Here is a 16022-nt window from a genome sequence, read left to right as displayed (position 1 = left end):
GGCTGATGAATAAGAGTGATATTTCTACATCTCTGGAAACCAGTCTTAAATCAAAAGTCCCAAGTGACTCAGCCCTTTCCTTTCCAGCTGGCAAGGAGGAAAAAGTCAGTCACCTCCTAAGTCAGAAGTTTGGGGCCAGACCTCGGGGTGGGGCCCTGCCTGTGGGACAGTGGCCAGGGCTGGCCGTGTCCCCTCTGTCCCCTCCCGGCCACTCCGATGGGCACAGGAGGAGGAGGAGGGCTGCAGATCTCAGATGGGTGCTGTTGGCCCTGCGCCAGGAGCCTCTGGTCTGAAGGAGGAGAGACTTTTGAGAACTTTTCTCCGGAGCTCCAGGGAGCTGATCCAAGTTTGAATCGCTTTAGATCTGACCAGGGCTGGAGGAGGTTTCATCCATCAGTGTTCCTGAGCAGCTCCTTCTCCCCCTTCCTCCCCATCACCTGTGGCCTTGGAGTTCTGAGAGTCAGCTGGAGAGGAGGAAAAAACTCTGGGCAAAGACTTTAACCCTTTTCCCTCCTCCATGGAAGACAGAGTGATTTGAAATGTAGAGAGACAAAGTCAGTGAAAGAACTGAGAAAGACCATTGGAAGATGGGATGGAGGAAGTGAACATTTTTTACTGAACTTCTCTGGATGTGAATTATGGGGAAATGGACTGTTTTTGTAATATCCTAATGCTGCCTGGGGGAATGCAAGTTCTAGCCAAAGGGTTGTGTGTATTGATATACATGGGCTTTAATTGAGAATTTTGGATAGAATATGTCCCTGGCTCCTGGGAAAGAACAAGGAGGTCTCTATTTCTTTTGAGATAGAGGTTATTTTAGAGATGGAAGAGAATCCCTGTTTTGTACTAGAAAAGCATTCTTAAAACAATACCCCAAACATGCAGAAACCCATAAACAGCTTGGGAAACTGTTACATGGGTGAGACTGCACAGAATCTGCAGAAATTCCGGGTGGTTGCAGATCTGTGAAAGCCACCAGACCTTTTCTTGTGGTGTGTTCTCCATAGCCCCAGAGAGGCTCCTCTCCCCCAAGGTGATGTAGGATTGTGTTTAAATGGTGGTGACTGACTGGAAATCATAGTTCTCTCTCTGTGGTGAGTGGGAAAGTGAACAGAAGGAGATGGGGGGGGGAAGGTGTTTGAATGTCTCATTTTTTTTTTTCTCTCTCTTTTTCTTTAGTGCATGTTAATAAAATCTATCTGTTTTTACTTGTAAGGTATGCCTTTTTCTCCCAAAATCCTATCTCCCAGTTAATAAACAAAATTTGGCAAATGTAAAACCGAAACAGGGGGGTGGAAAGTATTTATATTATACTTTCTTCTAAAAGTGTTTTGTGTTGACTCACTGTTCCTGTGGCAGCAATCCATGAAGCTGAGCCCTCAGAGAGCACTGGGGCACCTCTGCCAAGGGTGCCAGGTGTTCCCTCCCCTTGTCAGGCACAGGCAGGACCAACTGGTTCCAAAAGAGCAAGTGTTACTTTGGGGCACTGGGCCTTTCAATTTATTAGATGCTCTTCTTGTCATCTAATGAAAGCCCTAGGAACACTAGAAGGCTTTTAGTTAAAACTAAGCAAAAATAAACCCAGTGGGGAAAAGGAACACATGCCAGCAGTCAAGCACTTGTATTACCTGAAATGTGTTCTTGGTCTCTAAGTAGATGTAGTGAACCTTCTGCATGTTAAATTGCTTGTCATGATTTATGATTGTAAGAAATCTTTTGCCATGATCTCAAAATTAACACTGGTCACTTTGTCTTTCATTCCCAGGGGTACCTCATGTCACAGTTATTTAATACAAAATTGCAAAATATGTGACTGTTCACTTTCAGTGAAATGGACCCAAAACGAAATGACTCAATTGCTAATAAATGTTTGGATTTTTTTTCTTGGGAACTTGTGGATTTGGGAATATGTGTCAAGGAAAGGCTTGGAATCTGCATGCACAAATTTTTTATCTGAGGGTATGGAAGCTTTCCAGCCTCTCCCAGAATTGCTCAAAGCATAAACAATCACTTCATTCAACTCTGATCACTTTTGTGACACTGTATTTTGCCCACAAGGGTTTAGGCCTTTTAATTTATGAGAACCCCTGGACCATCATTCTCAGCTTTTCATGACGAGCACTGGTAGCAGTACAGCTACAATAGTTTGCTCCAAAATTGGTGAACCACCACTAGAAAGAGCTTATGTTTTATTGTTAGATGCTGAACATGGCCTTTCAACCATATGATACCACTTGAAAATCATCTTCTTGAGAAGATGGAAGAAAAACAAAACACTTCTTCAGGCCCTTCAAAGAAAATTCTAGTTAAATCAATATTTCTTTATTTTAGCCATTCCCAGAACGAACTGCATTGATGATGATAGTTCAGTTTTTATGCAGAAGGTTGCTGTGTATACCTCAGCCACTGTCTGCTATAAAATAGCTGAGGTGCACACATCACTGGGCTCTGCTTAGGGAAAACAAGATCAACCACAGATAACGACAAAATCTTTGCTTTACTTCTTACAGATTTAGCAGATGCAGCCTAAGCAAAACTGAGTTTTTAGAGAGGAGCTGTTGGCTTTTTCTCTCCCTCTCTCTGTGTATGTGTATTAAAATTGTACATGTAAAACCACTGCTATAACACCCATAAGCTGTACCTCTGGACTATGCACAGTGTCCCACAGGCATCCCATAAAAAAGGCACATGTACAGGATTTCAGGGAGCTGGAAGCTTCAGTGCAATCTGTAACCAGCCAAGCAACATTCCAGTAAATGGAGATCCAGATACACTACCCTTGGCTGTGCTGCTTGTTGTCATGTAGGAGTAGTTTACGTTTATGCTGCTTTTAGGGATCTCTCAGTGGTGTTAAAGTAAACCTTCACTGAATGGGCTACATTTCTAATGTCTCCAAGAAACAAGCAAGGCAAGTATGCTACTGCACAGCAAACAAGTCATTCAAAATAGAATAAAAGGATAAATCCTGTTTGAAATCACATCAAAATGATCAGCAAAGGAAAAAGGCCTCTGCAGCACCACAAGAAGGTATTTCCAGTGGATGTGGCAGGCATTGGTGGGGATTGAAATGGCATCTTTAAGGGGAGCAGCTCCCCTCCCCACTGTCTTCAGAAGTGTGTTTCCTCCTGCTCAGTGAAGCATTGCTAGCTGTGCAATGAATCAGATGCTCCCAATGGGAAAGGTATTGGGAATATTCTCATTAATGGATCTGCTCTGCCACTGTGGTCTGTACAAAAAGACGTTGAGACAGATATTGCTTGCCAAGGCAGCTGGAGAGAATCCTGCTTGCTTCTTCTCTATTCAAGCATCAGATGCTGGAGTATTTTGAGCTATTTCTAGCTCTTTAAAATGGTGTTTCAGATAAATGACTGCCCTTTAGCAGAGATGGTGTGGCATTTGCCTTTTGATCTAAGAAGGAATATATGTATAATTTGCCTGCTTTACTTTCAAAATGGGCCAGATGGTGCCACTTTAGTATGAATCTTGAATCCAGGTATTTGGAGATTATTTTAACTGCCTGTGGGAAGCTGTGTACACCTGCAGGTCTCAAAGAAGAAAAGCAATATCCATGACACACAGAGCATGTGCTGATAAGCAAAGTAAACACAAAGGATTTGAAGAGGCATCAGGGAGATGGCACCAGGATCATGGGAGTCGTGAAGGAACAGTGATTGTGTTACCTCAGTGTCTCACCTATGGAGGAGTACTGAGTGTCCTTACAAAGAAGCACAGCAAGAACAGTAGGAAAGCTCTCATTTAATTGCTTTTAGCAAAAGGAAGTCTCTAAGGATGCAAAAAAAGGTCAGTGCTGACATTTCAGGAGGATTTAATTTCTCTAAACAAATGGCAGTCTAGACTGAAAGCCTTGCTCTGTGTTCACTCCAAGTATTTAACTCAGGAACACTGAAAGCTTCAGGGGTCTGAACTCAGGAACACTGAAGGCTTCAGGGCTCTCCCTGCAGCTGACATTCCCTGTTCTCAGCCATAGGTGCCCAGAGCTTGTGTTGCCTGGCAGCACCGTGGAGGTGTCGAGGGAGCATCACTCCGCACAACGCCTGGGGTGGCACCTGGGCTTTGTCACTCTGCTTTGATGTCCTGCCCTGGCACACAGCCTGCAGCACACGCTGCAGAGTGCCAGAGGTAACTCCGCTCTTGCTGTCCCCGCTGTCACCATCAATTTCACACCAACCCTGCAGATAATCCCGTCTGGCTGGCTGCAGAAGGCAGTGCCCTGGGAAGCTCCGGGGGTGTGAGCTGGTGCTGGGCAGGGCTGAGAGGAGGTGCAGCAGCACGGGCAGAGCAGCAGGACAGGCACACAGCTCCCATTCCTTGTCCTGAGCATGCCTTGGGCCAGCTGTGCCAAGGGTTACCTCACTGCAAGGTTTGGGAGTAACCACATCTTGCATTCCATGTTGAAAGTTAGATACATCAAAGCCTGATCTAGATCTCATTCCTCAGGGCATTAAAATGAAATTTGTTGAGGTCTTTTTTATGAGTTTTCATCTCATCCGGAGCAGATGTGGGTAACCACAAAGACTTTCAAAGTGAAAGCTCTTCATGGAAGTGTGGGATTTTCAGAAATTTTCAAACTCCTGAAGCTCGACTCTGTCTGGCATGGCTGCAACAAAATATGTTTGTCTTGTGCAGTCTCATGACAACATCTGAGTGTTTCCATCTCTTCCTGTACTCAGCTTCCATAATAAATGAGAAAATGCAATAATTTCTGTTTTAGAGGAGAAGCTGAGGGATGGCACAGCTATGATTTACTGCTCTTTGTGCCAGGAAGGTTGGTTTGGGGAGCCTTCTGCCACTAGACTAGTCATTCTGGTTGCGCTTGTGAAATGACAAAGAAAGCAGGGCACGGGGAAAAGGAACTGTTGAAAGGCTGTGAAATCCATTATAAGTAAAAGTAATTAAACTTTAGCATTCCAGACATCTGTTCTGGTTCTGCAGTTACTGGAGGTGATAAATGACCCCCACAGGTAAATCTGCTCTACCGCAGGAATGTGCAATCAGCTTTCAAGCTTTTGCCTCAGTAAGCAGCAATTTGCTCAGTACAGTTTGCAGATTGGAAATTGTCGGTGAGCTGTTAGGAAGAGCCTCAGACATTGCTTCCAGCCTACGGTGGGGGAAACTTCAGTTCTTTGAAGATGTGAGAGTGTGTCTGAGCAGTTGGAGCAAGCTTGGTTTGCTTTTTGTCGGAGCACCTGCAGGTACAGTGAGTATTTGGTTAAAGAAAAAAGGCTCCTCATACACGAGAACTCTGGAGACAATAAAAGTTTAACCCTTTGGCAATTTGTCTATTTCATACAAAGAGAGCTTAAGATCTGAAGAGCAAGAGGATGAGTGATGTGGCTGAGAGGGAGGACAACCAATCTGCATCTCTGAACTGGCCCTCTGCTGAGCCACATGCTTTGGAAACTCAGAGCAACTATCTCTAATGTTTAGCAGAATTTATGTGCTGGAGCTGGTCCTGGCTCCTGCTCTGCCTCACTCTTGCCAGCTGCAGAGCCATCATACCCTCCCTGCTCCAAGTCTGCAGGAAAAATCATCCTACACACTTGGCCCAACACCAGCCTGAGTTTATTCACCCTCCACCCTCTCTGGCTGGAACTTCAACCGAGGGCAGGAGTCAGCAGTGTTTATATAGGTTTGCCTTGTATTTTCTAGGGAACAATCAGTTTTTTCAGGGCAAGAGCAGAAGCTCTGGCCCAACCAGACAGACACAGATATTCATCTTCAAGCTTTGAATCCCACAGCCCCCACCAGCAGCCACAGCTAAGGCCAGAGGAAGCAAACACCACGCTATTTGCAGGTGGCAATGGGACCCCTTTCCCCCACAGCTGCATTTTGCACACAGAGCTCTTTGCTGGAAGGGCAATGTGTGTGCCAGGACAGGTATGTCCCCAAAAGCACACAGCACTGCTGCAGGACCGAACCCTTCACTCTTCAGGAGCTGCTCACTGATCCAGGCTCTGGATCTACTAAATCTCACCCAGACATTACCCATATGGTATTTCAGGGCAGATCCTTTGGTGATCCACAATGGCTCAGCTGTCTGTCGAGGATTTGGTGCTGCCTGAAGGCCAGTGTCTTCCATACCCCGTGTAGAGGGAATTTCCCTTAGATCCCCAAATTAGGCATGATGTGCATGCAAAAAAAACCCCAGATAACGAACCCAAATGATCAAGAATGCAAGGATCTTCCTGAGGTTCAGGTCTTAAAAGCAGATTGTGCTTATGAAACCTAGGACAATTGCATTAAAATGTGTGTCTCGGAGGCTTTCTTTGGTGTTCCCTAATCACAGCTCCAGAGCAATTTTTGGAAGATAAATATGCAGCCCCTGACAAGGACTGATTACACGGTCGAGGAGGCAAATATCCACCCATACAGTATCCCAGCAGCTCTGTAGCATTTTATTCGGGTAACTGGGCCCCGGACCTTGCAAGAGGCTCCTGATTTCTGCATCCCCATTGCCCTTTCCCATTGTGAACCACGGGCATTGGTGTCTGTGGGGCTGTTGTCAGTGTTCCTTCAGCCCTTTCAGGGTGAGCCGCTCGCTCGTCTTCCCTTAGTTCGGCCACGGCCGATTCCTGGTGATTTTCCTGCTGCCGCCCGCGGGGCTCCTCAGCCCGGGCCCGGCTCTGCCGCTGCCGGCTTTGCGAGGCAGAGGCCGCGGAGGCTCCGGTGCTCCCGGCGCAGGAGAGCTCCGGTTCCCTCCGTCCCGGGCTGCCGCTCCCGGGATGTCCCCGCTGCCCCATCCCTCTCCGATCCCTCTCCCGGGATGTCCCCGCTGCCCCATCCCTCTCCGATCCCTCTCCCGGGATGTCCCCGCTGCCCCATCCCTCTCCGATCCCTCTCCCGGGATGTCCCCGCTGCCCCATCCCTCTCCGATCCCTCTCCCGGGATGTCCCCGCTGCCCCATCCCTCTCCGGTCCCTCTCCCGGGATGTCCCCGCTGCCCCATCCCTCTCCGCTCCCTCTCCCGGGATGTCCCCGCTGCCCCATCCCTCTCCGGTCCCTCTCCCGGGATGTCCCCGCTGCCCCATCCCTCTCCGATCCCTCTCCCGGGATGTCCCCGCTCCGCTCCCGCTCCCGGTCCCCTCAGCCGCGGCAGCGCCCCCTAGCGTCACGCGAGCCCTCGGGCGCACGGCCGCGCCCCTCCCGGCGAAGCCCCGCCCCTTCGGCGCCGCCGCCGCCGCGGATTGGTTGTCGCGGCCGAGGGGCGTCCCGGAGTCACGCCCCGTCCCGCGGCGCCCCCTGCGGGCCGCGCGGCGCCTGCGCAGCGGCCGCGGCCGTTGTTGTGGAGGGGCCGGTCAAGATGGCGGCGGGGCAGGGGGGCGGCGGCGGCAACAACGGCAGCGGCAGCGGGCCCGGGACGGCGCCCGGCAGCGGATCGGCGGGGCTCGGCATCCCCGCGCACCTGACTCTCTCCTTCTCGTCCGGGCCGCACTGGGGCGCGGCGGCTCTGCCGCAGTCGCACACGGTGCGCAGCCTGGAGCGGGCCCTGGAGGAGGCGGGCAGCTCGGGCATCCTGTGCCTGAGCGGGAGGAAGCTGCGCGACTTCCCCGGCAGCGGCTGCGACCTGAGCGACACCACGCAAGCGGGTGAGGGGGCCCCGGCAGCGGCGGGCCGGGGCTGCCGGCGTGCTGCGGGGCCGCTGCGGCCCGGCGCTGAGGGCAGGGGCCGCGTAGCCGCTGCGGTGGCCGCCGGGGCCGGGCGGTGGCGGCTGCGGGGCCCCGGCGCGGGGATGCAGCGGGAGGGTCCCCGGTGGCGGTGGCCGGGGAAGGCTGTGGGACAGCCGAGCGGGTGCCACGGGAGCGGCCGCTTTGGTGAGCAGTGGGGAGCCCGGGGTGTGAGGGCAGCGGGGGCAGTGGGGGGCTCGGCCTTTGGGGGGCTCTCGGTGCAGTGGGTGTGTGTGGGTGTGTTAGGGCCCGGGGCTCTGTGTGTGTGTGTGTGTGTGTGTGTGTGTGTGTGTGTGTGTGTGTTTGTGTGTCCGAGCTCACCGCGGGATGCGATGCTAGGTGTGTTCTGGGGCGTTGTGGTCGCTGTCCCCGTGTGTGCGGCAGCGCTTTCGATGAAAGGACTCCTGTGGGGATATTGTGAAAGCAGAACGCTCTCTCCTGCGGTTGTCTTGTTGCGTGGGATTTTCTAGCACTGACATTTTATTTTCCTGACAGCATCTGGTTAATTTTTCCTCTCTCGTTGCAGGGCATCTCACACGTGGCTACCGAGAAGCTCCTCCTCTGGTGACTGGAAAGGAACCTTTGGTTCGTTACAGATGAGTGCTGGCCTTGTGGGCTGACAGAAAGTTCCTGTCTTTGCCGCAGCAGAAGCTAATGGATCCCTGGCTGTTTTCTCCTTTTCTGTTGAAGAGCTATTTAACAGCTGCAGTAATGATTTTGCAGAGAGCAGATTACATGCTGGTTTTAGCCTTGGTGGAGTGTCTAATTCACAACCATAAGTAGCAATGTCTACTTTAGCCCACGGTTAGTTTGAACATCTCAGAATGTTATTTCTCCTTAGTGCAGCCGGATGTGTAGCTGAGGATAAATAAGACCATAAATGTTCTACATCATCCTGTCCTTCACACTACTGTCTGTCCACAAAGCACAGAAGCTGCATCAGGGTCTCCTCTAGCTCCGTCTCTCTCCAAAGAGGAGGCTGGAGGGGAGAATGACAAGAAGGCTGGAGAGGAGGAACAAAGTCGACTTCCCTCTGTTCTTGGAGATGACGCTGAACTTCCCACTAAAGTTTTTGGAGGTGGTGGTGAATTTTCTACTATTCTGGAAGATGATGGCAAAGCTCCAGCAGTGTGGATCAAGGATGGAAAATGTCTTGTGGTGTGGGATGAGGTGTGGTGGAGGAAAAAGGACAGCAAAGATCTCACAATGTTGGAAGAGGAGGGCCAACATCCAGTGGCTGGGAAGAATCATGCAATGTGGGAAGAGGAGGGCCAACATATCTGTGTGTGGGAGGAGCACCATGAGTATCTGCTGTTTGGGAAGACGATGGTAAAGTGCCACCGTTTTGTCTGGGAAGAGGACAGTGAACCTCCCTCTGTTGGGGCACCATGGGCTGAGCATTCTGACAGCAGCACAGTCCTGCAGCCAGAGGGGAGAGGTGCCTGATGGTGCTGAGTACGTCTGCTCTCTGCTTTGTCTGTCAGAACAGGATGTGGTGTGTGTGTCTGAGCGTCAGCTGCACTGTGTTCCTCTGCAGCTCAATGTTATTGAGTAGCTTATTGCTCTTGCCCACCTGAGTACAAGGGGCTCAGAACCCTGTTGCTGTTAGGGACACAAAAGGACGAAGCAGGCAGCAGGTCAAGCAGGAAAGCACTCTCCTTTATTTTCTGACTCCATCTTAAATACCTTTTACAAGCAGGCCAAGATTGGCTACACAGGTAGCCACCTCTTCAACCTCGTTGGTGAACATAACAATCAATCACAATTTCTAGAAATATACATAGTTTACTTGAAGCTGCATAAGAACAAATGCAAACAGTGAAAAGCAGGCAAACTTGAGGCAACAAACAGAGCCCCAGAGAGTGGGGCTGCATTTTGGCTCTGCTGCAAGGTGGGGTCTCCATTATAACAGTGTGTCTTTTCGGAGTGCAGCTACAGCCTTTCTAAATCCCAGTCACCATCTGTAGAGAAACTGCTGAGAAGTGTTCAGGCAGCAATCAAGCTCACACAACCACACAGTTACCAGGCTGGCTCAGCAGAGAGGCAGAAGGCTCCCAGCCCCAGATCAATTCCCAGCAAGTGTTTATTCCAGCGTGCTGAAGATGAATCCAGAGCCAAAGAGAGGGACCATGTGGGTTTTCTCAGTTATATATAGGGTCTCAGGTTTGTGGGTGGTACCGGGGGCAGGACAGGGGGCAAGTGACCCTAGGGAAGAAAGGAATTTGACACCAGGCCCCATGACCAATGGGGAAACAGGGAAAGTGGATACCATGGGAGGAGTGATGGGCTTGCAAAACCCCAAGAGAAGATTGCACAATGTCTGCAGGATCCATGGAGGAGAAGCCTTTGTTACATCTGGAAGGGGTATCTTTAATCTTTGCTTTTCCAGGGCAAGGCACTTGGAAATTCTTTAAATAGCACAAGTAACTCCACACTCCATCTTGGACTGAGCACCTTTCCTGTTTCTTTCAGGGAACACTGTGAGCATGGGGTAGCCTGCCTGGAAACACACTGAAGTTGAGGCAGTTGGCCAAGAGTAAGTTCAAGTCAGTGACTTCTACACAAGCAGGGGCCAGGTATTTTGCTGGAGGGCATATGGAGTGATATCTTTCAGAGCAGGATATGCTGCCTGGTCTTAATCTCTAAAAATGTTGATGCATCAGCTGGTAGAGACTGCCATTGTTGAGGCCAAATTTATCTTAGTCCCAGGTCAGGAGAGTAACACTGTTAAACATTTTTTTCCATCCTGCATTTCATCTTTTTTTGTAAATTGTAAACTGCCTTTTCTTCTGTTGTATATTCAGACTGTTAATTTTTATCTTTGTGTTTCTTGTTCCATATCAGTGTCTGTAAGCCCTGGATTTCCTTCATTGAATCCATGTGATACCTGAAAAGCTCCAGCATCCTTCTGGGAATGGAGGGCACTGTCCAGATTAGGTATCCTTGCTCATGCACAGTGTTCCCAGGATGTGGGTGTGGGGCTGCTTCCCAGTGATGGCCAGTTCCCAGAAGTGCTGCTGGGAGTGCCCGGACCCTGCTGCCAGCTGAGAGCAGCTGCAACGTGCAGAGAGGTCTGGAGAGGAGCAGGGTGTCAGGAGGGGTTTTGCTTTGTGGATGTCCCTTCCTTTGAATCTAAAGCTTCAAATGAATAAATAAAAGCCATTGCCTGAAAGCTGAGGGTATCTTTAAGTGACCAGTTGCATATTTCCTTGGCTACAGCCCCGAGGACTTTGGCAGCTGGATTCAGTAGTGCATTCTCAGACCTAGAGCTGGGAATTCTGTTTCTTGAGCTTTTAATTCCAGCTAACTCTGACTGTATTTGTTTTTGTCCTCAGCCGATTTTGGCTTCTGCAAGATCAACAGAGCTCCATGTGGGCACTGCTCAATGGATGGCCCCAGAAGTTGTGAGCAGTTCTCCTTATTGTCCCCAAGACATCTGGTCCTTTGGGATACCCACCTAACAGTGGGTGGAAGGAGAACCTCCTTCAAGCAAACTGGCCATGGTAAGAGGCAGATGTCCAAGTGTTTGCACAGGGCTGTGTGCACAGGGTGGCTCTGCTGGGATGAGCTGCTGTGCACAGGGTGGAAGGAAATTCCCAGAGGACTCACTGGTATTGGCTGGCAGGGCAAGCTTGTTTGGATGCAGCTGTGGCTGCATCAGGGTTTGGGTTTTATTGTTGGTACAGAAAAGTGATCTGTGAGCAGCATCTGTGCCCAGGAGGATGCTGCCCCTGTAGTGTGGGGCTCAGACCCTGGAGTGCTGTGGGCAGCTGTGGGTGTGACAGTGGTGCAGCTGTATTGGCTTTTCCCCAGGCTCGTGCTCTGATGGGGCAGAAGGGGAGCCCAGAGGTGTGGGGACCCAGGCACTGCTGGTGCTGCTGTGGCACTGCCTCACTACAGCCTGGAGCTGGGTGAGGAGCAGTGTTGCTCTGCCCAGGGGCTGCTGCAAGGGAGAGCAGGGCAAACACTGCAAGGGAGGGGCTTTCTTTTTGGGTCCCCTCCTGTAATCTGCAGCCTTGGTGCTTTTCTAATGGAGAGCAAGCAGAATCCTAGCCTGGCTTGGGTTGGCAGGGGCCTTTCAAGGTCATGTGGGCCAGCTGCACCACAATGAGCAGAGCCATCTTCAAGCAGATCAGGCTGCTCAGATCCCTGCCTGACCTGACCTTCAATGATTCCAGGGGTGAGGCACCTTCCACATCTCTGGGCAACTTCTGTCAGTGTCACCCCTCTCTCCTTGTAAAAAAAAATAAATTCCTTCTGTCTTACCTGAGTCTACTGACCCTCCCTTGAGTTTAGAAGCACTCCCCTTGTCCTATTGCAACAGGGCCTGTAAGGAGCTTGAGTTTGGAAAGTAATGCTTCATTTCTTTATTTTTTATTCTTTTGGCAGCATCCATTTTTATCATCAGCCAAACCTTTCTCCAGCCTGATACCTCTGATCACTGCAGCAAAGCAATTGAGGGAGCAGTGGAGACACAGCACTAGAAGACAGCTTTTTGCCGTGGTAGTTAGCCTAGTTAATTTTGGTAGTTAGGACAGCCAATTTGCTATGCTAGTTAAGACAGCTAGTTCTTTATGCTAGTTAGGACAACTAGTTTGATATGCTAGTTATCACAGCTGGTTTGTTTTTCTAGCTAAGACTTATGGTAGTTAGGACAGCTAGTTTTTTATGCTACCTAAGAGAGCTAGTTATGGTAGGTAGTTTTTATGCTAGCTAGGACAACTGGTTTGCTATACTAGTTATGATAGGACAGGGTTAAAATTAAAAATTAATTCTGAGGCCACAAAGCCGGGGAGCAGAACCTCAGCTTCACTGCAACCAGGATGTCATTTTCATGCTATTGTTCTAACCAAATCGAGTATAACTTTGCCTGGGTAATCAGGGGAGAAGAGAGGGATGAGAATGATTTGTTCTTAGATACACAGGCCTTGGAAATAGCACTATTCTCTACTAGGTCGGGTTAAACTGAGCTAATCATCATATGATAGATGATATAATTGTAACAATTGTTGGTAGCTGAATGTGATCGTTACCTTTAACTAGAATCATGAGAATCACAAGGAAACATATTTACCAAAATTCATGCTTGGGTGTATGTAATAGAACAATGGAGGCTTAACAATTAACATAGAGTTGTATAACGAAAGGGGTTATAAAAGTGTATCCTTTCTGAGCCCTCGTTGGAGTTGGATTTGGGTCTGTACCCCGACTCCCAGAGCTCTTCAATAAAGCACCACATGTAATCATTCTGTGATTGTGTTTCCTATGCTAGCAGGACAGGTAGTTTGTTATGCTAGGTAAGAGAGCTAGTTTTTTACGCTTGTTTTTTGAATAAAAACTCTGTTAAACCTCATCTCCCTTGAAGTATCTTTCCTTATCCCCTTGTGATTCAGCTGACCGGAGCAGTGTGAGGGGAGAGGGGGCCCAGCCATGCCCAGAGCTGAGCCCCAGCAGAGCCCAGAGCAGCCTCAGCATCTGCAGAGCCAGGCTGAAGGAGGCCCTTGGAGCCTTCTCGACTGCATCCGACTCTGGTTTACAAACTCTGGGTGGTGAAAACTGCCCCGGTGGTGGAAGAGGGCAGAAGGGGCCCGGGGCAGGCCCAGCTGTTCATGCAAGGGAAAAGCGCGGCCAGAGAAAAGCCGTGCCTTTACCTTTCCCACTTGGGCTAAAAACGTGAATCATTAAGTCAACCACGGGCAGGGGAGGAGCTCGGGCCGCTCCGTCCCTGCAAACCAGAGCGTCCTGTGCGCCGTGCGGAGCCCCGCGGGCTCTGCTGGCCCCACGGCTGTGTGTGGCGCTGTCCCGGCACACTCTGGGTGCTGGAGCGGGAGCTGCCATCCCAGGGTCCGCGTTTGGTGGCCACAGCGAGCCAAGAGAAGCATCGGTGTGAACTCGCCGCCCGCCCCGTCCTCTGCCCTCCTCCCTCCGGCCCCGGCACTCACCGGCCGCTCCCCGGTGGGACCTCGCCCCGTCCTGCTCCTGCAGGGCGAGACGCCTTTGCTCGCCTTCGGTGGGCTCCAAGGCCGGCCCCCGAGCGCCCCGGGCCCGCCTCTATCCGGTACCGGGCTGGGGACGCGGGAGTGTCCCGGCACGTGTGACCGCACGGAGCCCAGGGACAGATGTCACCAGCTCCGCTGTGGCCGCCCAGCGGGACGGGCCGGGGCGGGACACAGCGGGAGCGGGGCGGCGGAATCACTGCTGACGCCTCCGCGGTGCTGCCGGAGCGCCGGGGCCGCTTGTCCGCTGGTCCATTTGTCCGTCACTCCGAGTGTCCGTTTGTCCGTCACTCCGAGTGTCCATTTGTCCGTCACTCCGAGTGCCCGTCGGTCCATTTGTCCATCAGTCCGAGTGTCCGTGTGTCCGCTCTCCCCCGGCCGAGCCTCCGGAGCCGCTGAGTTGAGGAGGAGCCGCCAGCCTGGTCCGTGCATAACTTATGCATCATTTGAGCCTCATTAAAGCTGCCGTGATTGATAAAGCACCAATGGATACCTGTCCCCCCATTAGGTTTTTTACTGTCTGAAGAGAGGCTAGGCTAGATACCTTTATGAGGGCCTACACACGCTGATCTACACTTTGTTGAATGTAAAAATCCTTAATTGATGGCAAGAATTGTAACCGTGGTAGTGCACGAACGTGCCACGAGATGGCAAGTTCTGACTGCATTAGGCACCTCACACTCTCCTCACAACTCCAGTGAGGCAGGAACCAGGAAAAACCAAACTACCATCACTGGGATGGGGAAGGAACATTTACAAGAAGCATTTTATGAAATCTGATGGTCTTTTTCTCAAGATTAAAAAGTTTTGAATCTATGCTTTTTCTCTGCCTTTTAACTTGCTAGGGTTCTCTGATACACGAGGGCTATTTTCCACAGTGTTTTCTGGTTTGTATTAAAAAGCAAGAATAAAAATTGAGACAAAAACTGAGATTCTGTTTCTTAAATATGAGCTGAGTTTTTTGGGAACTACTTTTTAAAGTCAAAAGTAATGAACCTGTGTTTATTGTTTCTTTTTGTGGGAGACACATGAGCCAAAAGCTGGAGACCAGCGATTGTATTCAAGAGTAGGAATAAAAAAATATTCCTACCTCTCCATTGCCATTCCCTGTCTGAATCTTACACTATCATCCTTGCCAGTGGAGCAAATCTATTCAGTTTGGGCCAGTGATGACTCACAGGTAAAACTCTTTTAGAGAGAATTTCTCTGTGAAAATATGAGGTAAAATAATCACTGAATAAAGGCAATTATCACACATCTTAGAGAGCTAACATTTCAACAGAAAGGGGGCACTTTCTAGACCTTGTTAAGCCAAGTCTTGATCAAAACACTTGAAGTCAGTTTAACAAACAATGCCAAGGCTGTTTGTCAAACCAAAAGAGCTGAAAGGCAAGGCAGGGGAGAGGAGTACATGTCGGAACTTGGAAGTAGCAAGTGTGCAGGTCAGGAATCAAGAGTGAAACCCCAGTTACATTAAAGCCACAGGGAATTCTGCCTTCAATTCCATGGCTTTGCAGATCTCACTTGCATGTATTGTGAATGACCCCTGTCAACATTTATCTCTGCCCATTTGCTCCTTTCTCCTCAGGTAACATCTCTGCAGCCCATCTTGTCTGTTAGGATTCATTCTACACACCAGGAATCCCCTCCAACTGGTGAGCCCAAGCTCCTCCAGCAAGGAATAACATTTCCTCCGCTCAGTGAATCTGAGTGACAGCCAGTATCACAGCACAGTGCATCCATCCACCAACATTTACATCATTTATATCCAGCCCTTCATCTTCCAGCAACACTTCAGTGACTCAGTGAGTGAACAGCCCTGCCAGCCCCTGTGACAGTGAGGAGCAGTGATAACCAGCCTGCTGACAGCCTTCCTCACGTGGACTTGTGGGCTTGTTTAAAGAGCATCATGAACAATACTATATCTCCAATACAGCTCCTCTGTATTGCCTCTGGCTCATCTGAGATAAACCTTGAGGGTCAAAGAAGACACAGCTCTGTTTGGGAATAATAGGGGTGTCTGTTTATTCCAGTCCATGATAAGTGTCGAATCAACTTCAACAGAAGCAGGGTTTTATTAAGGGCTTAACTTCAAAGGTCATAAAGCATCGACTACTCACAGGAAGTTGAGCTGTTGGTGGTCTGTCTTGCTTCCTGTGAAAACACGGGGCAGGCTGTGCTCTGAATTGCTGGAGAACATAAAATCATTTACTTGTTCATTTGTCAGCTCCCTGCTTCATTGCATTCCGGTTTCTCTTTACAGCATGAAATGTTTCCCTTCTGTGTACATACAATGTATATTCACAGAAATCAATATGCACAGGCCTTTTATCAACAGAGAT

The 16022-nt window shown here is 49.9% G+C and overlaps 1 protein-coding gene and 1 long non-coding RNA gene across 9 annotated transcripts in view; one reads left to right on the top strand and one right to left on the bottom strand.

Moving 5' to 3' along the window:
* The first annotated feature begins 7254 nt into the window (after nucleotides 1-7254).
* LOC136370587 (leucine-rich repeat and calponin homology domain-containing protein 2-like) overlaps nucleotides 7255-16022 on the top strand; it is a 91932-nt gene continuing 83164 nt past the window's right edge. For 3 of the 8 annotated variants that reach the window (XR_010745206.1, XR_010745205.1, XR_010745204.1), the window contains exons 1-2: nucleotides 7523-7606; nucleotides 8211-8705. Coding sequence is in view for 5 of the 8 variants with exons in the window: in XM_066334088.1 (XP_066190185.1) it covers nucleotides 7321-7606; nucleotides 8211-8284 (360 nt within the window). In the remaining 3 variants the exon portion in view is untranslated. Of the gene's footprint in view, nucleotides 7607-8210; nucleotides 9180-10156; nucleotides 10261-10528; nucleotides 10857-11019; nucleotides 11188-12073; nucleotides 12428-16022 lie in introns of those variants that run through there. The other 5 variants (XM_066334088.1, XM_066334087.1, XM_066334089.1 and 2 more) reach the window with 5 other exon arrangements.
* Nucleotides 12035-16022, bottom strand: part of LOC136370588 (uncharacterized) — an 87199-nt gene continuing 83211 nt past the window's right edge. Inside the window, exon 2 of the long non-coding RNA XR_010745207.1 lies at nucleotides 12035-12414. This is a non-coding gene — a long non-coding RNA (uncharacterized lncRNA). The remainder of the gene's footprint in view (nucleotides 12415-16022) is intronic.

This window comes from Sylvia atricapilla, chromosome 21, assembly GCF_009819655.1.
Source record: "Sylvia atricapilla isolate bSylAtr1 chromosome 21, bSylAtr1.pri, whole genome shotgun sequence".
Lineage (NCBI taxonomy): Eukaryota > Metazoa > Chordata > Aves > Passeriformes > Sylviidae > Sylvia > Sylvia atricapilla.
Note: the sequence above shows the minus strand (reverse complement) of the source record. Positions and strands in the feature narration are given on the sequence as shown.